The sequence below is a fragment of the Piliocolobus tephrosceles genome, chromosome 11, assembly GCF_002776525.5.
Source record: "Piliocolobus tephrosceles isolate RC106 chromosome 11, ASM277652v3, whole genome shotgun sequence".
Taxonomy (NCBI): domain Eukaryota; kingdom Metazoa; phylum Chordata; class Mammalia; order Primates; family Cercopithecidae; genus Piliocolobus; species Piliocolobus tephrosceles.
The window spans coordinates 9,742,030-9,764,637 of record NC_045444.1 but is presented as its reverse complement, the minus strand read 5'-3'; the positions used below and the strand labels follow the sequence as shown (position 1 = coordinate 9,764,637).

At 45.4% G+C, this 22,608-nt stretch overlaps 1 protein-coding gene across 1 annotated transcript in view; it reads right to left on the bottom strand.

The window, feature by feature from the left end:
* The window catches only part of MYO7B (myosin VIIB), an 81,439-nt gene extending 80,229 nt beyond the window's left edge, over positions 1-1,210 (bottom strand). The window contains exon 1 of the mRNA XM_023225610.1: positions 1,176-1,210. Coding sequence (XP_023081378.1) covers positions 1,176-1,210 — 35 coding nt within the window. The remainder of the gene's footprint in view (positions 1-1,175) is intronic.
* Between the last annotated feature and the right edge of the window lie 21,398 nt (positions 1,211-22,608).

The window sequence follows — 22,608 nt, the reverse complement described above, 5'->3', positions numbered from 1 at the left end:
GCAAGACTCCGTCTCAAAAAAAAAAAAAAAGCTAGGCGTGGTGGTGGGCCCCTGTAATCCCAGCTAATCAGGAGGCTGACACACGATATTACTTGAATCTGGGAGGTGGAGGTTGCAGTGAGCTGTGATCGCACCACTGCACTCCAGCCTTGCTGACAGAGTGAGACTCTGTCAAAAAAGAATCCATAAATAAAAAATAAAATAAAATAAAATTAGAGTTAGGAAGAAGATCGCTATAGAAGATGGGCAAAAATATAAATACACCTCATTATATGGACTGAATTGTGTCCCTCCCGAATTCATATAGTGAAGCCCCAACTCCTGACATGATCATATTTGCAGATAAGGCCTTCGAGGAGGTAATTCAGGATAAATAAGGTCCTAAGGGTGTGGTCCTAATCCAACAGGACTGGTGTCTATAAAAAAGGAAGAGGCACCAGAGTGAGATGCACGCACGCTCTCTCTCTCTCCCTGTCTCTCTCTCTCTCTCTCTGTTTTTCTGTCTCCCTCTCCTCACCCCACAGCACAGAAGAAAGGCCATGTGAAGGGATAAAATGAGAAGACAGCCATCTACAACCCTAAGGCACTTGACCTTGGACTTCTAGCTTCCAGGACCGTGAGAACATAAATGTCTGTGGTTTAGGCCACCCAGGCTGTGACACCTTGTTACGGCAGTCCAAGCCCCGATGAAGTCAGGCAGACCTGGCTGGGTTCTAATCCCTACTCTGTATTCCAGGAGTTATACGGCCTTGGGAAAGTCACTTCACAGCCCTGAACCTTAACTTCCTTATCTGTTGAAAGGGGCCTGCTTCACAGGGCTGCGGTGAAGATGGAATGCCCTATGGCAGGGAGCCCGAATAGTGTCCAGCACGGAGGGCACCACAGAGGACTCAACAACCGCCTGGGCCCTCTGAAACTCTTATTCACTAAAAAGATGATCACTCTGCACTTTGGGAGGCCGAGGTGAGAGGGCAGATCACCTGAGGTCAGGAGTTCGAGACAAGTCTGGCCAATATGGTGAAACCCTGTCTCTACTAAAAATACAAAATTAACCGGGCATGGTGGTGGGTGCCTGTAGTCCCAGCTACTCGGGAGGCTGAGGCGGGAGGATTGCTTGAACCTGGGAGGCCGAGGTTGCAGTGAGCCGAGAGATGACTCTCCTCTCAAAGACTTACAATCTCTGAAGATAGAGCGGGCCTGCAATTGTCATTGTGAGTAATAGGGCCCTAAGAGGTGTTTTTCTAAACTCTGCTTGCAGTTAGTGGCGTCCCCAGAGGGAGTTTGGCGTGGATGCATCCCACGGCATATTCCTTTGTGAAATGCTTGGCTTTGTCTTAAAATCACACCATGCTCCAAGGTGGAGCCACGCTCTCAGGTTTGCAACTTAGTCACCAGAAGCCTCACAACCTGACGTTTGAGACCGTGCGTGTCCTCTCTACAGCCTAAAACAGCCTAAGCTCTATTCTGTAATTGAAAACAAGAAGCCAATCTTGGCTGTCCATTCTGTGAGTCCGATGCTGCCAGGCTTAGTGGCAGCGCCAGGGGCTCCTGCGTAGTGAAGGTCCTCCTCTCAGCAGTGTGCTCCAGCGGCCAGGAACGATGTCCTATGTGGCTTTGCACTGAGGAGGAGAACATTTGGGGCATTTTCTTATCAAAGAGCACTTTGCAGCACTATCCTGCTCTCCTGGACTCTGCTGGGCATGGGGCAAGGGTGGAAATGTGGAGGGCAGGGAAGGATGCACAGGCTGGTTTGGGGCCTCTGCTCTCTGGGCTCCCCAGCCTCTGAGCTCTCCACCCTTTGTGCGCCGTGGCAGGGCAGGGCAGTTCCCCAGGGTCTACGTGGATTCAACAGTAAATGCAAAACTCCTCTGCTTTCTTCCTATGGAGGAGCCATCCCTTGGCCACTGGAACACAGGAATATTTGTTGAGTGAAGAAAGCACAATGCAGAGTCCAAAGTGGTGACTCAGACCTGGGTTTCAGTCCTACCCATGCCCACAGTTCCCCAGTTCCCTGTTTCCTCTGGGGGAGCTCCCTGCAACTGCCACAATGAGACAACCGGGAAATCCCTTTGTTGGCTGGGCAAGGTGGCTCACACCCAGCACTTTGGGAGGCCAAGGCTAGTGGATTGCTTTGAGCTCAGGAGTTCAAGACCAGCCTGGGCAACATGGTAAAACCCCATCCCTACAAAAAATACAAAAATTAGCTGGGTGTGGTGGCATGCACCTGTGGTCCCAGCTACTTGGTAGGCTGAGATTGGAGGATCACTTGAACCTGGGAGGCAGAGGTTGCTGTGAGCTGAAATCACGCCACTGCACTCCAGCCTGGGTGACAGAGTGAGAATCTGTCTGGAAAAAAAAAGAAAAGTAGAAAAGAAATCCCTTTTGTCAAGACAAAGGGACACATTAAGCCCTGCATGAAAGTGAGGGATAACTATACATAACCACATGTATTGCCGAGGCCAGTGGTTGGCCAACTTGTTTTCTTTAGATGCTAGAATCTGTCGTGTTTCCTAAACTCACCTGTCTCTGGTATTTTCCTATAGGGTCTCATTGCCTTTCCTCACTTTCCTTGGGAGCGATTCAGCTTGGCCTTGAGTAACTTACACCAGTAACCCCTGGAACAAATCATACAATTCTTACCAGCGTGAACCCCGACATCCTGAGTCAGCAGTTCCACACACCTGTGCGGAGAGAGAAAGCAGAACATCAGCTCCATGCGCACCCCTGATAGGAGCCCCTGGAGCACAGGAGCTGGGCTTGTTCACCAACACTACCCTAAGGTCCCGGCATGGGACCCGGCTCAGAAACAATGCTGAATAAATGGATGAATGAGTCACAGTCCTAGCCCAAGTACAAGAGCTGTTCTCAGCTTCTTCATTCTACATCACCTTTACTGCAGACATAGTTCATACTCAGTCCTGGGCTTGATACAGGGAGTGGGTGGTTCCCTGCCATCCAGAAGCCCCAGTTTTATCTGGTCAGATATCCATGAAAACCAGTCATCATCACACATCCTGGGAAGTGCTCAGGTAAGCAGCCACTGGAGCTACAGACACAACTTTAAACCTCACAGCACTGCAGAATGTGCGTGTTCCCTCACTTTAGACATGGGACTCAATGCAGGAAATGCCACGCAGTTAATTAGTAGCACAGCTGGGAATCAAACCTGGATTTGCCTCCTTTTAAACCTGTCCCCAGCACCTGGTGGTTCTAGAAGGAGCAGGCAGCCAGGCCCAAGTAGGCAGCCAGGTCCAGCAGGAGGAGGAGCGGGGAGGAGTTTACTTGTCCCATCTAAAGCAGGAAACCCTGAGTTACCCTGACTGAGTGCTGGCATCTTCCCCTTCCCTGTGCTGAGCAGTGCAAGGTGGGTACCAGGTCTATTGCTAAGTTCTTTAGCGGTGATTTGTGGGATTTTGGTGCACCCATCACCAGATAAATATACACTGAATCCAATTTGTAGTCTTTCATTCCTCACCCCCTTCCTTCCCTTTCCCCCCGAGTCCCCAAACCCCATTGTATCATTCTTATGCCTTTGCATCCTCATAGCTTAGCTCCCACTTATAAGTGAGAACATACGATGTTTGGTTTTCCATTCGTGAGTTACTTCACTTAGAATAATAGTCTCCAATCCCATCCAGGTTGCTGTGAATGCCATTAATTCATTCCTTTTATGGCTGAGTAGTATTCCATCATACATATGTATGCCATATATATGATATATGTCTATATATATGATATATCAATATCATAGTTTCCACTTGTTCATTGATAGGCATTTGGGCTGGTTCCACGTTTTTGCAATTGTGAATAGTGCTGCTATAAACATGTGTGTACAAGTATCTTTTTCGAATAATGAGTTCTTTTCCTCTGGGTAGATATTCAGTAGTGGGATTGATGGATCAAATCGTAGTTCTACGTTTAGTTCTTTAAGGAATCTCCACACTGTTTTCCACAGTGGCTGTACTAGTTTGCATTCCCACCAGCAGTGTCGAAGCATTCCCTTTTCACCACATCCATGCCAACATCTATCATTTTTTGATTTTTTAATGATGGCCACTCTTGCAGGAGTAAGGTGGTGTTGCATTGCAGTTTTGATTTGTATTTCCCTGATCATCGGTGATGTTGAACATTTTTCCTTGTTTGTTGGACATTTGTATATCTTCTTTTGAGAATTGTCTATTCATAACCTTAGCCTACTTTTTGATGGGATTGTTTGTTTGTTTGTTTTCTTGGTCATTTGTTTGAGTTCCTTGTGGGTTCTGGATATTAAAGTCCTTTGTCAGATGCATAGTTTGTGAAGATTTTCTCCCACTCTGTGGGTTGTCTGTTTGCTCTGCTGACTGTTTATTTTGCTGTGCAAAAGTTCTTTAGTTTAAGTCCCACCTTTTTATCTTCGTATTTGTTGCATTTGTTTTTGGGTTCTTGGTCATGAAATCTTTGCATAAGCCAATGTCTAGAAGGGTTTTTCTGATGTTATATTCTAGAATTTTTATAGTTTCAGGTCTTAGATTTAAGTCCTTGATCCAGCTTGAGCTGATTTTTATATAAGGTCAGAGATGAGGATTCAGTTTCATTCTCCTCCTACTTGTGGCTTTTCAATTATCCCAGCACCATTTGTTGAATAGGGTGTCATTTCCCCACTTTATGTTTTTGTTTGCTTTGTTGAAGATCAGTTGGCTGTAAACAGTTGGGTTTATTACTGGGTTCTCCATTCTGTTTCATTGGTCTATACGACTATTTTTATACCAGTCTCACAAAAGGGGGAGAGAACTACATTAGGGGAACACCCCGTGGGACAAAAGGATCTGAATAGCAACCTTGAGTCCCAGAACTTCCCTCTGACATAGCCTACCCAAATGAGAAGGAACCAGATAAGCAATTCGGGTAATATGACAAAATAAGGTTTTTTTAACACCCCCAAAAAATCACACCAGCTCACCAGCAATGGGTCCAAACCGAGAAGAAATCCCTGACTTACTTGAAAAAGAATTCAGAAGGTCAATTATTAAGCTAATCAAGGAGGCACCAGAGAAAGGTGAAGTCCAATTTAAGGAAATCAAGAAAACAATACAAGAAATGAGGGGAGAAATCTTCAGTGAAACAGATAGCATAGACAAAAAACAATTGCAACTTCAGGAAACAAGGGACACACTTAGAGAAATGCAAAATGTTCTGGAAAGTCTTAGCAATACAATCAAACAAGCAGAATAAAGAACTGCGGAGTCTGAAGATAAGCTCTGAATTAACCCAATTCAGAATTAGCCCAATTCAACAAAGACAAAGAAAAAAGAATTTTAAGAAATGAACAAAGCCTCCAAGAAGTTTGGGATTATGTAAAACAACCAAATCTAAGAATAATTTGTATTCCTGAGGAAGATGAGAAATCTAAAAGTTTCAAAAACATTTTTTGGGGAAGAATCAAGGAAAACCTCCCTGGCCTTGCTAGAGACCTAAACATCCAAATACAAGAAGCCCAGACATCCAAATACAAGAAAGAACACCTGGGAAATTCATCACATAAAGATCATCGTCTAGGCACATTGTCATCTGGTTATCTAAAGTCAAGACAAAGGAAAGTATCTTAAGAGCTGTGAGGCAGGCCGGGTGTGGTGGCTCAAGCCTGTAATCCCAGCACTTTGGGAGGCCGAGGCGGGCAGATCACAAAGTCAGGAGATGGAGACCATCCTGGCTAGCATGGTGAAACCTCGTCTCTACTAAAACAATACAAAAAAACTAGCCGGGCGAGGTGGCAGGCGCCTGTAGTCCCAGCTACTTGGGAGGCTGAGGCAGGAGAATGGCATATACCCGGGAGGCAGAGCTTGCAGTGAGCTGAGATCTGGCCACTGCACTCCAGCTTGGGCAACAGAGCGAGACTCCGCCTCAAAAAAAAAAAAAAAAAAAAAAAAAAAAAAGAGCTGTGAGGCAAAAGCACCAGGTAACTTATAAAGGAAAACCTATCAGATTAACAGCAGATTTCTCAGTAGAAACACTACAAGCTAGAAGGGATTGGGACCCTATCTTCAGTCTCCTTAAATGAAACAATTATCAGCCAAGAATTTTGTATCCAGCAAAACTAAGCTTCATAAATGAAGGAAAGATAGTCTTTTTCAGACAAACAAATGCTGAGAGAATTTGCCACTACCAAGCCAGCACTACAAGAACTGCTTAAAAAGCTCTAAATCTTGAAACAAATCCTGGAAACACATCAAAACAGAACCTCTTTAAAGCATGAATCTCACAAGACCTATAAAACAAAAACACAATTAAAAGGTATACAGGCAACAAATAGCATGATGAATGGAATAATACCTCACATTTCAATACTAATGTTGAATGTAAATAGCCTAAATGTGCCACTTAAAAGATACAGAATGGCAGAATGGATAAGAATTCACCAACTCCTTCAGGAAAATCACCTGACACGTAAGGACTCACATAAACTTAAAGTAAAGGGGTGGAAAAAGACATTCTATGTAAATGGACACCAAATGTGAGCAGGGGTAGCTATTCTTATATCAGACAAAACAAACTTTAAAGCAACAGCAGTTAAAAAAGACAAAGAGGGATATTATATAATGATAATAGGGCTTGTCTAACAGGAAAATATCACAATCCTAAATATATATGCACCTAACACTGGAGCTCCCAAATTTATGAAACAATTATCTACTAGACCTAAGAAATGAGATAGAGAGCAACACAATAATAGTGGGGGACTTCAATACGCCACTGACAAGCACTAGACAGGTCATCAAGACAGAAGTCAACAAAAAAAAAAAACAATGGATTTAAACTATACCCTGGAACAAATGGACTTAACAGGTATTTACGAACATTCTACCCAAAAACCACGGTATGTACATTCTATTCCTCAGTGAACTTTCTCCAAGATAGACCATGTGATAAGCCACAAAACAAGCCTCAACAAATTTAAGAAAATTGAAATTATATCAGGAACTCTCTCAGACCACAGTGGAATAAACCTGGAAGTCAATTCCAAAAGGAACCTCCAAAACCATGCAAATACATGGAAATGAAATAACTGGCTCCTGAATGACCATTGGGTCAACAATGAAATCAAGATAGAAATTTAAAAATTCTTCAAACCGAACGATAATAGTGACACAACCTATCAAAACCTCTGGGATACAGCAAAGGTGATGCTGAGAGGAAAGTTTATCACCTTAAGTGCCTACATCAAAAAATCTGAAAGAGCACAAATCTAAGGTCACACCTCAGGGAACTGGAGGAACAAGAACAAACCAAATCCAAACCCAGCAGAAGAAAGGAAATAACCAAGATCAGAGCAGAACTCAATGAAATTGAAACAACAACAACAACAAAACCCACAGAAGATAAATGAAACAAAAAGCTGGTTCTTTGAAAAGATAAATAAAATTGATAGACCATTAGCAAGATTAACCAAGAAGAGAAAAGATCAAAATAAGATCAGTTAAGACGGCTGGGTGCAGTGGCTCACGCCTGTAATCCCAGCCCTTTGGGTGGCCAAGGCGAGTGGGTCACGAGGTCAGGAGTTCAAGACCAGCTTGGCCAAGATGGTGAAACTCCGTCTCTACTAAAAATACAAAAAATTAGCCAGGCATGGTGGTGGACACCTGTAATTCCAGCTACTTGGGAGGCTGAGGCAGGAGAATCGCTTGAACCCAGGAGGCAGAGGTTGTGGTGAGCTGAGATTACACCATTGCACTCCAGCCTGGGCAACAAGAGTGAAACTCCGTCTCAAAATAAATAAATAAATAAAAATAATAAATAAATAAATGTGATACACCACATAAATAGAATTAAAAACAAAAGTTACATGATCATCTCAATAGATGCAGAAAAAGCATTTGACAAAATCCAGCATCCATTTATGATGAAAACCCTTAGCAAAATCAACATACAAGGGACATAACTCAATGTAATAAAAGCCATCTATGACAAACCTGCAGCCAACATAATACCGATTGGGGAAAAGTTGAAAGCATTCCCTCTGAAAATGGGATCAAGATGAGGATTCCCACTCTCACCACTCCTCTTCAACATAGTACTGGAAGCCCTAGCCAGAGCAATCAGACAAGAGAAATAAATAAAGTGCATCCAAATCAGTAAAGAGGAAGTCAAACTGTTGCTGTTTGCTAACGATATGATTGTATACCTAGAAAACCCTAATGATTCCTCCAAAAAGCTCCTAGAACTGATAAATGAATTCAACAAAGTTTCAGGATACAAAATAAACATACACAAATCAGTAGCTCTGCTATACACCGAAAGTGACCAAGCTGAGAATCAAATCAAGAACTCAACTCCTTTTACAATAGCTGCAAAAAAATAAAATAAAATAAAATACTTAGGTGTATACCTAACCAAGGAAGTGAAAGGCCTCTACAAGGAAAACTGTAAAACATTGCTGAGAGAAATCATAGACAACACAAACAAATGGAAACACATCCCATGCTCATGGATGGGTAGAATCAACGTTGTGAAAATGACCGTACTGCCAAAAGCAATTTACAAATTCAAGGCAATTCCCATCAAAATACCATCATCATTCTTCTCAGAACCAGAAAAAACAATCTTAAAATTCATATGGAACCAAAGAAGAGCCCACATAGCCAAAGCAAGACTAAACAAAAAGAACAAATCTGGAGGCATCTCTTTACCTGAATTCATTACCTGAATTCAAACTATCCTATAAGGCCATAGCTATCTGTCAATACTTGTCCAGCGAAAGAGCGGATGAAGGCCTTGGAGAGGATGTGACTTTGACAATGGCTTTGATAGATGAGTGAGGATGCACAGTGGCGGAGGCAGCTCTGAGAAGAAATGCTTCTGTCCCTGTTTTACAGGTGAGAAAATTGAGGCTGAGAAATGCTGAGACTTTGCAGAGGCTATGCAGCTAGTAAGCAAGAAGGGGAATTTTCTCCCCAGCTCCAAAATCCCTCCTCTTTGCCCCACATCCTCTGCTTTGGGAATGTTTAAGAACCTGTATAAAAAATGCAGAGAATGCCTGTTATGTAACTGAATCCCGGCTCCCAGACAGCTCTTTCAGAGGGTGGCAGGTGGGAAAAGACACAGGGGAATTGCCCTGCCTCTGGCTACCTGTTGTTGCTTCCAGATTCTGGATTCTCCATCCCATGTGGAAGTTTGAGGCCCACCTGTGGTCCTGAGCTGGCTGGCCTTTAGCCCTCCTCCCCCGCACAGCATCTGACCTCCAAGCATGTCCCATCATTCCTCTCTAGACACCAGGATCTGCCTCACAGGAGCCCCCATGTTGGTCCTGCCACTCCTCATATGGCCTGTCACATACCATAGACATCCACTCCTCTGACCCCCAGCCCTAGGGACCCCCACTCCATGGCTTGCCTGGTCTTCCCACAGTCCAGAACTGCTCTACTTCAGAAGCTGTGGCCTCCACCTCCCCTCCCCACTGGCTCCCGTGAGCAACTGGTTCTCATTCCATCATGACCCCTTGGTCCTTCCATATCTCCTCCGTCTACCAGCCCACCTCCTGGCTTCATTTCCATCTTCAACTGGCCTGGAAATGGCCTCATATCTTTTTGGAACAAAGTGGTCAAATCAACACTTGTGAATGGAATACAAAAATAAAATACATATCAAAACACCCTCACTGTACCCCACACATATATACAATTATTATGCATCAATTAAAAATAATAATTAAAGGACCCAAAGAAAAGAAAATACAGGAAGCACACTTTTTTATTCCAAACGCCAACTTGAACCAGAAGGAAGCATACATGACGTGGGCCCCCGTGGTCCGTCGCCCTCCTGAGAATACTATGATTTCCCTTGAACTGATTCCTGATCTTTCCTTACAAAATCCCTGCCTTGGAGCTGAGCAGGGCTGGGAATGCATTCCACCCCCTTACAGACAAGGGTAGGGTGGTCTCATGGCCTGCACCTCCGCTAGGCCTTCAGCAGTGTCCAGGGATCCTTCTTTAGTCCCTGTCAGCTGTTTCTGCCAAAATCCCTATTTCAAAGCTCCTTTCCACCACTCACTCTGCAGAATGCCTTGACCTGTTTCACTGAAACAAGAGAGAAACTACATTCAGCTTCTAACTCTGCCACTCCCTGTCTCCTCCGTACCTCTGCAGACTTAGATGACTGCCCAGGGGCAGGGAACCCTGACAGCCCACACAAATCCTTCCAGCCCTACCTTCCCCAGCCTCTGCTTTTAGAGCCCTTGCTTTATCAATTACCGTAGTGGTTTAATGTATGTCCCAAATTCTTTGACACATCTCCCTTCACATGATAAAGACAATTCACCTCACCTCGAGTATAGACTTAGTGATTTGCTTTTGTCAAATAGAATAAGGTAGAAGGAATAGAGTAGAGGCCTGGGGAGCCTGGAGGTCCTGTGAGGATGCTCAAACAGCCCTAAGGAGAGGTCCGTGTTGTGAGAACTGAGGGCCCCAGTTAACAGCTGTGTGATCTTGGAAGGGACCCTCCAGCCCCAGTTGTGGCTTCAGATCACCACAGCTCAGCCAACATTCTGACAACAACTTTATAGTCAAGAACAGATTAGGACACAGATAAGCAGAGGGAAGACCGTGTGAAGAGGTGGCAAGAGGAAAGATGGCCGTACCCACATCTGCAAACCAAGGAGAGATGCTTGGAAGAACGCAACCCTGCTGACACCCTGATTTTGTATTTCCAGCCTCCAGAACAGTGGAGAATATACTTTTCCATTGTTTAAGCCCCACCCCCACCCCATCTTCAGTCTGCAGTATTTGGTTATGGCAACCCAAGCAACTACTACAAACCCTATAAGGGTCCCTGGGCTGGAACCACCCCGATAAGCTGCTCTTAGATTTCTGACCCCCAAAACCTGTGTGAGATAATAAATATTTGTTATTCTGAGCTGTTAAAGTTTGGGATAACTTGTTCTGCAGTGACGAGTGACTAGTACATTATCCTCCCCTCACATCTTCGTCCTCTCCCACCCTCCTGGTCCTTTGCCCTCTGAATAGTGATAACGTCAGGTCTTGTCTATCTTAAAATGCATTTTCTTGGCCTCACCGTCCCCATTCAGCTTTCATACCCTCCTCCTCCTTGGGTTTGCTCCATAGCCAATTTGCCTGAAGCAGCCACTCCATAACACTGCCTCCACCTTCTCACCTTTCATGCCTTCCTGACAATCTCCCTTTGCTCCTACAAGACTGCACTTTCCTGCCTTTCCCTCTGCCTCTGGGGCACCATTCAATCTCCTCCCAGAGCTTTTTTTTTTTTTTTTTTTAGACAGAGTCTCACTCTGTTGCCCAGGCTAGAGTGCAGTTGTGCAATGCCAGCCCACTGCAACTCTGTCATCTGGGTTCAAGGGATCCTCAGCCTCCCGAATTGCTGGGACTATGGGCATGCTCCACCATGCCTGGCTAATTTTTGTATTTTAAGTAGAGATGGGGTGTCTCCATGTTGGCCAGACTGGCCTTGAACTCCTGGCCTCAAGTGATCTGCCCACCTCATCCTCCCAAAGTGCTGGGATTACAGGCATGAGCCACCACGCCTGGCCCTTTCACTCATCTTAACCTCTTGGTGTCCAAGGGAGTGGCTGGTGATTTTTGTCTGCCCAGTATGCCTTCCTCCTATGTCATTTTGGGGAACATCTCCCCTAGTTCAAATAGTGTTGCTGATGAGATTCTTGTGAATCCTGGGACCCCAAGCGGCCATGTGGTCCAAGTCAGAGCCAATCACAGCTTTTTCTGGGATGTTCTGAGTGGGAGTTGAGGGTTGCTTTTCCTCTCTAAAGCCAAAATTATGAAATCCAATTCCAGAAGTACCAGGAGCTGCGGTCCTAGCTTCTTAAAAATAGCTGATTTGACAGAATAAAATTGGCAGATGTGGAGGGAAGGAGACAAAACACAGAAATCCCGTCTCTGCCTTTTTGCAGTTTGATTATTTGGGGTAAGCCATTTGGATTCGACTGTTGGAACCAAATAATTCCCACTGATCTGCCAGCCCTTGTTCTATTCTCTTTCAGCCTGCACACTCCCCTTATGTGTGCCCACTCTCTCAGGACCACCAGGATCACAGCCCTGCTGAGTCCCAAATTAGCATCTCCAACTCTCATCCCTACCCTGATCTCCAGACCCATCAAGGCCTCTTTCCCTGAACACATCCTTCACATATGCCCTGGGCACATCAAACTCAGTGTGACCATAGCACTTCATCTCCTCGATCCCCAAACCTGCTCCTGCCCCTGCATTCTTTATCTCAGCAAATGAAACTAACAATTGCTGAAAGAAACACTGAGTCTTCTATTCTTCACAGCCAAATGATCCCTAGGACCTGGAGATTTTGTCTTTTAAAAACTTGAGGCTCCCGATTATACGTTGTCCACGAGAAACCCATGTTAAATGTGAAGACTACCTATTGAGTACCACGCTCACTACCTGGATGATGGGATCATTTCTACCTCAGCATCATGCAATGTACCCATGTAACAAACCTGTACATGTACTCCCTAATAAAAATATCAGTTGAAATTATTTTTTAAAGACACAGATAAATTAAAAGTAAAGGGTTGGAGAAATAGTTAAAAGAAAGGGTTGGGTTAGTATTAGCTTGCTTATATTCATCAAAATAGAGCTAGATACATCAGCGTTTTGTATGAGGAAGAAAGAAAGAAAGAGAAAGAAAGAAAGAAAGAAAGAAAGAAAGAAAGAAAGAAAGAAAGAAAGAAAGAAAGAAAGAAAGAGTAGCTATAAAGAGAAATAAAGAGAATAAAGAGAATAAAGAGAATAAAGAGAAATATTACTTATGATAAAGCAATACATTATCAAGAAGACATGACAATTATTAAGATGAGTGCACCTGACAAGAGAGTGTCAAAATACATGCAAAGTATATTCTCAGACCACAGTAGAATTAAGCTAGAAAGCAGTAACAGAAAGATAACTAGAAAATCTCAAAATGTTTAGAGATTAGGAAACATATTTCTAAATAATACATGGGTCAGATAAGTCCCAAGAAAAATGTAAAATTAAATGAAAATGAAAACATCACATCAAAATCTGTGGAATCCAATGAAATAAGTACTTAAGGTAAATTTATAGTGCTGAATGCATAGAAGAAAACTCTAGAGGCCAGGTGTGGCGGCTCACACCTGTAATCCCAGCACTTTGGGAGGCTGAGGCAGGTGGATCATGAGGTCAGGAGTTCGAGAGCAGCCTGGCCAACATGGTGAAACCCTGTCTCTACTAAAAATACAAAAATCAGCTAGGCTTGGTGGCACACGCCTGTAATCCTAGCTACTTGGGAGGCTGAGGCAGGAGAATCACTTGAACCTGGGAGATGGAGGTGGCAGTGAGCTGAGATCCACCACTGCACTCCAGCCTGGGTGACAGAGCGAGACTCCGTCTCAAAATTAAAAAAAGAAGAGAAAAATCGAAAATCAATAATCTAAGCTTCCACCTTAGGAAACTAGAGAAAGAAGAACAATATTATCTTAAAGTAAGAAGAAGAAAATATAAAAATTAGAACAGAAATCAATGACATTGAAAACAGGAAATAAAAAGAGAAAATTCAATGAAACCAAAAGCTGGTTCTTAGAAAACATCAATAAAATTGATAAACTTCTGTCAGGCTCACCAAGCAAAGCAAAGAGAAGACACAAATTAACTACTATTGGAAATGAAAGAGGAGACATCACTCTGATCCCATGGACATTAAAAGGATAGTAAAGACATATTATGAACAACACAGTCGGCAACTTAGATGAAATGGACAAATTCCTTGAAAAATGAAAACTACCAAAACTCGTGCAAAAAGAAATAGATAATCTGAAAATTCTATATCTATTAGAGAAATTGAATCAATGACTGGCAACCTTTCAAAAACGGAGGCACCTTTTTTGACATCGTCACATGCAGAGGCTGCAATTTTCAACTTCAGTATTTATCCCTGTTTTTAATGTGTTCTAGTGTGTGTCTCTCCCACACCCGTGAGAAATTTGAGAGCTGGACAGTGCCTTACTCATACTAGTCAGGGCTCAGGACATGCTTGCTCAGTAAATGGATGGATGAGTAGACAGATCAATGGGATGAGTGGATGGATGAGTGGGTAAGTGGAATATCTTTCTGTTATTCCTTTCTAGTGGATGGTTTCACTGGTAATTCTACCAAGCATTTAAGGAAGGAATGAGCCTAATTCTCCATAGTATCTTCCAGGAAACAGAAGCAGAGGAAATACTTTCTAACTCATTCTATGAGGCCAGCGTTACTCTAATGCCAAAATGAGGTAAGACATTAAAAGGAAGAAAAAACTTGAGGCACTCTCCTTCCTGCCATCCCTTAGTCTCCTGTCATCCTTCACTTGGGAGGATGGAAGCATCCCAGGTGGCCTTGCTGCTTCTGGACTCTCAGAAAAATCACCCTCCATCACACCAATCAAGTAATCTTTAGAAGATGCAAAAGTTGGCCATGTCATGCCTCCCACAGCTAAGAATGTGCCTATCTTTATGACATTCAAGGATCTTCAGCATCATAGCCTGCCCACCTTTTCAGCCTGCCTTGTATCTTACCTCTTCCCCCAGGATGCACTGAATATCATGCAGTTCCTGAAACACCCCATGTTCTCTTTTACCTCAATGTCTCTCTACTTGATCTGATATGAATTTGGAACACACACACAGCATGTATGTTAGCATACATGCATGCATGTACACACACACAGGCACAGACATCCTCACATGCAGAGGCTGCAATTTTCAACCTCAGCACTTATCCCTGTTTTTATGTGTCACAGTGTGTGTCTCTCCCACGCCTGTGAGAAATTTGAGAGCTGGACAGTGCCTTACTCATACTAGTCAGGGCTCAGGACATGCTTGCTGAGTACATGGATAGATGAGTGGACAGATGAATGCGATGAGTGGATGGATGAGTGGGTAGGTGGAAGAGTGGGCTGATGGATGGGTGGATAGGTAAATGGATGGATGGGTTGGTGGATGGATAGGTGGATGGATGAATAGATGGATGGATTAGTAGATGAATAGGTAGAAGTATGGGAGTTGGATGGATGGATCCACTGATGGATTAATGGATGAATAGATTGTTGGATGGATGGATGAATGGATTAATGGTTGAATGAGTGGATGAATGGGTGGGTGGGTGGATAGATGGATAGTGGATGGATTACTGGTTGGATTGGGTAAGTGAATGGGTGGATAGATTGGTGGATGAATAGATGAATGAACAAACAGATGAATGAATTGGTGGGTGGATGGATGGATGGATGGATGGATGGATGGATGGATGGATGGATGAACCTGCCCGGGAAAACAGGTGAGGCATTGCCCCTTACAGGAAGCACTGGTGTGCTTGAAAGTTTCTGCCCCTTGGGAATGGGATGACTTCTTAGTCGAGTTCCCTTTGTCAAGCCCTGAGGCAGGTCAGTGTGACTGAGCTTATGGGGATCGGTGCCCTACCTAATCTCAGGGACCAGAATGGGGGTGACCTTCACCTGAGAAGACAAGGGTAAACTGCTAGTTCTGAAAGCCCTTCTCAAAGCTGCTGTGGGTCTGAAGCCACACCACTAACATGCATTTCTGTGGTGCCACTGAACTGGAGTATGGGTAGAGTGAGTAAGAATATGCTGAAAGGCAAGTGGGGAGGTGGAGGTGAAGGGAAGATCAAAGCATTGCTGGACCAGGACGGGGCTGGAGTGGGCAGGCAACCGAGTGCCAAGTTGTGTGCAGGGCACTTTCCACAGGTTCTCTCATTTGAGCCTCACAGCAACCCTGTGCTGTCCATGGAGACATCACACCTCACAGATAAGGAACCAGGGGTCCAAGAAGCAAAACTAACACTGAGACTCTGGCATATGGGATACCAGCCCAGAAGGGGCACTGACACTGGAGGACTGACAAAACTTTTCCCACCAAAGGGGTCTGAGTGTTCTTCAGGCAGAAAGGACATCGGGGGCTGGGTGAGGGATAAGTAAGACTTGGAAGTTCTCCTATGCCACCAGTTGGCTGCCTATTCCCAACTCCCCAGAGCTGAGAGTACCTGGCATGGAAGCCATCACTCAAAAACACAGGTTGGAAGGGCTGCCACCCAAAGGAGGCAAAGTCACCAGAGTCTAGATCTGGGCTGAATGCCCTGAATTTGGGGCTGGCCCAGGCTGGTCAGCGGGCTCCAGTTGGGCCCCAGAAAGGTCACTATAAATGGTCAGCCTTGGGGAGGGCGCCTGCCAGAGTCCAAGGATTCACAGGCTGAGTTGTCCTGGTATCACTACAAGCGCAGCACTTACTGGGCATTTACTGGGCCAAGAGCGCCACACACAATGCCCCTTCCATTGCACAATAAGCCCATGAGGTACGTATGATTATTTCCCATACTCATCCGTATTTGGAAAAATTGAGCCTTGGCATCAGTGGTGACAGGGCTGTGGCAGAGCCTGTGCACCCAACCACCAGGCCAGACAAGGTCCTGGGCAGGAGGAGAGGAAAAGAAAGGGGAGCTGCTCCCAGCAGAGCCTCGTTCTATGCTGCGGGGCGGTGCTTCACCCAAGTTATTTCATTTTCCCCAACTTGTCTCTCAGAGAGTTGAGGCCGCTCGAGGCTAAGTAACTTCCCAATGTCCCCCAACGGAAGGGTCTGATCTCATCCCAGTGTGCGGCTGCTCACCCAGGATGGGAGCCTGAGGAAGGAGGGGGCCCCTGGGCAGCACAGTGGGCCCACCCAGGAAGCCTGCTGCTGTGTGTGACCTCAGAGATGACCCTGCCTGCCCATGCACTGTGGCAAAGGGTAAACTGGTGCCACCATTTGTAGAAGATAATTTGATAACATCTATCAAAAATTTAAACACCTTTTGTCCATACAATCCCACTATTAGCAACATATCCTGCAAATATACTTGTAAAAGTTCATCAAGGTAGATGTACAGGCATTGATGGTAATAGCAAAAAATGGAAACAAAAACTCAACAAACCACCAATTGTCCAACAACAGAGGTCTGCTGGATTCAAGTTCAACCTTTGGGTAGAATACCACACAGCTCTTTAAAAAGTGTAGTTAGGGCCAGGCGCAGTGGCTCATGCCTGTAATCCCAGTACTTTGGGAGACTGAAGCAGGCGGATCACAGGTCAGGAGATGGAGACCATCCTGGCTAACACGGTGAAACCCTGTCTCTACTAAAAATACAAAAATTAGCTGGGCGTGGTGGTGGGCGCCTGTAGTCCCAGCCACTCTGGAAGCTGAGGCAGGAGAATGGTGTGAACCTGGGAGGCGGAGCTTGCAGTGAGCTGAGATCCGGCCACTGCACTCCAGCCTGGGCGACAGAGTGAACTCGGTCTCAAAAAAAAAAAAATATATATATATATAGAGAGAGAGAGAGAGAGAGAGGATACGTATATACATATATAGAGAAAGAGAGAGATGGAGAGAAATACTCTGGGGAGGTTATTATATTAAACTGTTAACTGTAATTTATTGGGGTGGAGAGTGGAAGGAGGGAAGAGACTTTTACTTCACATATGGGTCCTTTCTGTCATGTCTGGCTTTTCGTTATCCGCCACTATGGGACGGCCCAACAGAAAGGGCCCCCACACAGCTGCCAGGGAGGAACAGGAGGAGCTGAAAGCGGGGACAGCCCCGCTGTCAGTGGTGCTGGGGTTATCAGCGCACGCTAGAGAAAAAGGCTCCTGAGTCTAGATTTCAAGTCCCCTCCATTGCCCTCCTCCAGCCTGTCTCCACAGCCCAGAGCTCCCCATGAGGAAGGGCATGCCCTTCTTCTGGAAGGGAGTCTAACACCCACAGGACAACTCAGCATTCAGGGTAATGTCCACGAGATACCCTTCCCACGAATACCACGTGACTGACAGTGCCGGAGGTATATGTCCCTGAGAGATCTTCTCTGGCCTAGAGATGCAGTGCTCCTGGATCACCATGAGGGCTCCCTCCTCTTCTGCCCAGGCAAGCTCGGGGTAAGAATGCGAAACTCCAGTCCTCCATCCTGTCCCCTCCCAGTGGGCACAGGGCCCAGCCACCCCACTGCCAAAAATCCTACAACATGTAACAATGTGGCTAGAGAAACCCAGCTTCCTCAGGAGGCAGTCAGCAATGGCAGGGCAGCCCCGGGGAAGGGACCCTGCTCCCGGAGAGCCTGGCTCAGCCCTTCCTGGGAAAGTCAGCGAAGGCAGGGTGCCCTGGAGAAGAACCTCTTCTAGGAGAATCTCTCCTCCCAGAAGGGCTCTGCTCCCCATCCAGAGGGGGAAAAGTGGGGCTGGGGATTTGGCAAAGACCCTGCCTATCCTCTGCAGCATCACAAGATGAGCAAATTTGACTAAGTTTATCCCTCCCCACCACGTACACACACCTGACACACACAACTGGGTTCAGGTGCCATATGGCTCCTGTGTAGGTATGGGTGAGTGTCGGCCTGTTTAGCTTCTAGTCCAGCCTGCAGTTTTAGACCTGGTTCAGCTGTTTCCTTCAGACTCCTTGATGCTGTTCCCCTCAATCAGAACTGAAGTCTGACACCCTCTGCTACCAGTGGATCCTGTACAGCACTCGGTAATGATGTTTACTGCTTTGCACTAAAATGCTTGGCTTACACTTATTCAGAGGCAGTTCATCCTAAGCTGCACCTTTATGCTATGCTGTCAGTCTACCTGGAGACAGCATAGGAGAGACAGCTCCCGAGATGCCTCCTTCACTGTGGATACAGCATCAAGAAGATGACATTCACTGTGGGGACAGCCCTGGAGATGCCCCCATCACTGTGGAGACAGCCCTGGAGATGCCCCCTTCACTGTGGAGATAGGCCTGGAGATGATGTCATTCACAGTAGAGAGAGATACCCCACATTATAGATACGACCTATGAAAAGCCCTCCTTAATTTAGGACTAGCACCTGAGAAAACTTCCTAAGTTGTAGAGATAGCCTGTGAGAACCCCCTTTCCTATATAGAGATAACCCTTGAGAAATTATTCTTCATTACAGAGACAGCCCTTGAAACACCCTCCTTCATGTAGATGTAGCTCTGCAGAAGCCCCTGTTCACTGGTGCCTTTTCAAAAACTCTCCCTCATTTTAGAGGTAGGTCTGGAGAAACTTTCCTCTACTGTAGAGATAGCCTTTGAAAACTCTCATTCATCTGTAGGATGGTCCTTGAGAAATCCTGCTGTATTCTAGAGCTATCCCTTGAGAAGCCCCACTTCATCATATAGAGCAAAAGCCCTTTGGATGCCCCCCTTCATTCTAGAAATAGCCCTTGAGGAATAGTTTTACACCACTGGTGGGAATGTAGACTAGCACAACCACTATGGAGAACAGTAGGGATATTCCTTAAAGAACTACAATTAAACAATTAAACCTACTGTTTGATCCAGCAATCCCACTGCTGGGTATCTACCCAAACGAAAATAAGTCATTATAGGAAAAAGACACTTGTGACCGGGCACGATGGCTCACGCCTGTAATCCCAACACTTTGGGAGGCCGAGGCGGGTGGATCACGAGGTCAGCAGTTCGAGACCAGCCTGGCCAACAAGGTGAAACCCCGTCTCTACTAAAAATACAAAAATTCGCTGAGTGTGGTGGTGGGTGTCTGTAATCCCAGCTACTCGGGAGGCTGAGACAGGAGAATCGTTTGAATCCAGGAAGCGGAGGTTGCAGTGAGCAAAGATCATGCCACTGCACTATAGCCTGGGCGACAGAGCGAGACTCCATCTCAAAAAAAAAAAAAAGAAAAAGAAAAAGAGAGAGAGACTTGCACATGCATGTTTATAACAGCACAATTCACCATTGCAAGGATATGGAAGTAACCTAAGTGTCAATCAATTCACGAGTGGATGAAGAAAATCTGGTATACATATAGGATGGAATACTACTCGGCCACAAAAGCAATGAAATCATGTCTTGGGCAGCTACTTGGATGGAGCTGGAGGCCATTATTCTAAGTGAGGTAACTCAGGAATGGAAAGCCAAATATCGTACGTTCTCACTTACAAGTGGGAGCTAAGCTATGAGGCTGCAAAGGCATAAGAATGATACAATGGACATTGGGGACTTAGAGGGGGGAAGGCTGGAGTGGGGTGAGCAATAAAAGACCACACATTGGGTGCAGTGTACACTGCTGTGGTGATGAATGCACCAAAATCTCACAAATCACCACTAAAGAACTTATCCATGTAGCCAAAAAACACCTGTACCTTAAAAACTATTGATTTTTTTTAAAACAAACAAACAAACAAAAAAACAAATAGCCCTCGAGGAAGTCCTTACTCATTCCTTTTTATGATAGTCTTTGAGAAGCCCCCTTCATGTAGAGATAGCCTGTGAGGTGCCCTCCCTCATGTAGAGATGGTCCTTGAGAAATCTTCCCTCCTTTCCTACAAATAGCTCTTTAAAAACTCTCCTGAATTTACTGCTACAGCCAATGTCATTTTCTCCCTTTTTATCCCCTTCATGACACTGCAATCAGGAAAGCTGATCTTCCGCTTGGAAACTGGCTTGTGCCTAACTTGAGAACATTAGTAATCTTTACTGCATAGTTTTGTGTGTGACTAACTGGAAGTTCAGAACAAATTTTGTGTCTATGCCTAGCAAATATATGGGATTTTCTGCTGTACATCTTGTTTACTAACCTTTTCCCAGCTGCAGTGTATTTTCCTATCTTCATTTCCCTATGTCCCAGCTTCTTATTTTATTTTTGATTCTGTTGTATTATAGGTATATGGTAAGCTGCCTTATATCACTCTGTTCTGTTTAGTATTTCAATAAGCCAGGGGGTGGATGAAAGAGGAATTGATAGATACACTTGTGCATGAACCGCTGCACTGTGGATCCTTTTCATAACCTCAGTACTCTGTCCCAAGCCCCCAGAACAGAGTAGGAACTCAGAAAGACACTGTGCTGAAAGTTTTCCAGCACCTGCTCATTAGTTTGATCTGCAAAACAACCCTGCAAGGTGAGTGATGCTACTTCATTTGACAGGTAAGGGAACTGAGGCTTAAGGTCCCACATTTGGTAGGTAACTGAGTCAAGATTTCTTGACTGAAGATTTCTGCAGGGCCAGGTGCGGTGGCTCATGCCTGTAATCCTAGCACTTTGGGAGGCCAAGGCAGGTGGATCACCTGAGGTCAGGAGTTCAAGACCAGCCTGGTCAACATGGTGAAACCCCATCTCTACAAAAATACAAATATTAGCTGGGCGTGGTGGTGTGCACCTGTAATCCCAGCTACTCGGGAGGCTGAGGCAGAAGAATTGCTTGAACCTGGGAGGCAGAGGTTGCAGTGAGCCAAGATCATGCCATTGCTCTCTAGTCTGGGCAACAGAGCCAGAGTCCTTTTCAAAAAAAAATAAAAGAAACAAGATTTGAATCTGCAAATGTGTGGATCCAAAGCGTTTGCTTATTCCACTTCAACTCTCTCTTAGCCTGATGAGCAAGACCCTCTAGGTTGCACTGTGCAATATGGTAGCCACTAGCTACATGTGGCTATTTAAATTTAAATTGGCTGAATTAAAAATTCAGACCCTCGGGCTGGGCACGGTGGCTCAAACCTGTAATCCCAGCACTTTGGGAGGTCGAGATGGGCGGATCATGAGGTCAGGAGATCGAGACCATCCTGGCTAACATGGTGAAACCCCGTCTCTACTAAAAAATACAAAAAACTAGCCAGGCGTGGTGGCGGGCATCTGTAGTCCCAGCTACTTGGGAGGCTGAGGCAGGAGAGTGGTGTAAACCCGGGAGGTGGAGCTTGCAGTGAGCTGAGATCTGGCCACTACACCCCAGCCTGGGCGACAGAGCGAGACTCCGTCTCAAAAAAAAAAAAAAAAAAAAAAAGAATCCAGACCCTCAGTTGCACTAGCCACACTTCAAGTGCTTAACAGCCACTTGTGGCTAGTGACTACTGCTTTGGACAGTGCAAAAGAGAGCATTTCTATCATCATGGAACATTCTAGAGCATATCTTAACACTCCCCTCAACTGTAATTCATCCCTGCTAAGCGCCAACAGTGCCCAAGCTTTACTGGTACTTCCTTTGCTCCGTGTCTTTGCAGACGGCACTTCCTCCACCTGGAACATCCCCCATTCCCCACCCTCATCCTCATGCCATCCTCCCCTCACAGCCTGCTGCATCCCTTCCCACCCCTACCTGTCCTCAGCCCCAGGACTGCCTCCTCCGACCACTCAGTGCCAGAGGTCTGTGCCTCTGGTGTACATGGGTCGCTTTTCCTTTGCAGCCTCGCCTCCTCAGCTGGCCGTGAAGGATCACACTACACACTGCTGGAAAGGCAGGCAACAGAATCTACAATGATGCTGGATTTGAAAACTTGACTTCATTCTGAGCTCGTCTTCCGCCGCTAGCTACTCCATTCATTCATTCAGCTCGTGCCAAGTGTCCATTCTCTGCTGAGGCCTGGCACGTGCAGGAGATGGAAAAAAACCAAGGAAACGCAGCTCAGGCTCTCAAGGAGCTCACAGTCCAGTGGCCTTGGTCAAGTCCTTCCTTCTCCTCCTCCTCCTACTCCTCCTTCTCCTCCTCCTACTCCTCCTTCTCCTCCTCCTACTCCTCCTTCTCCTCCTATTACTACTACTTCTTCTTCTTCTTCTTCTTCTTCTTCTTCTTCTTCTTCTTCTTCTTCT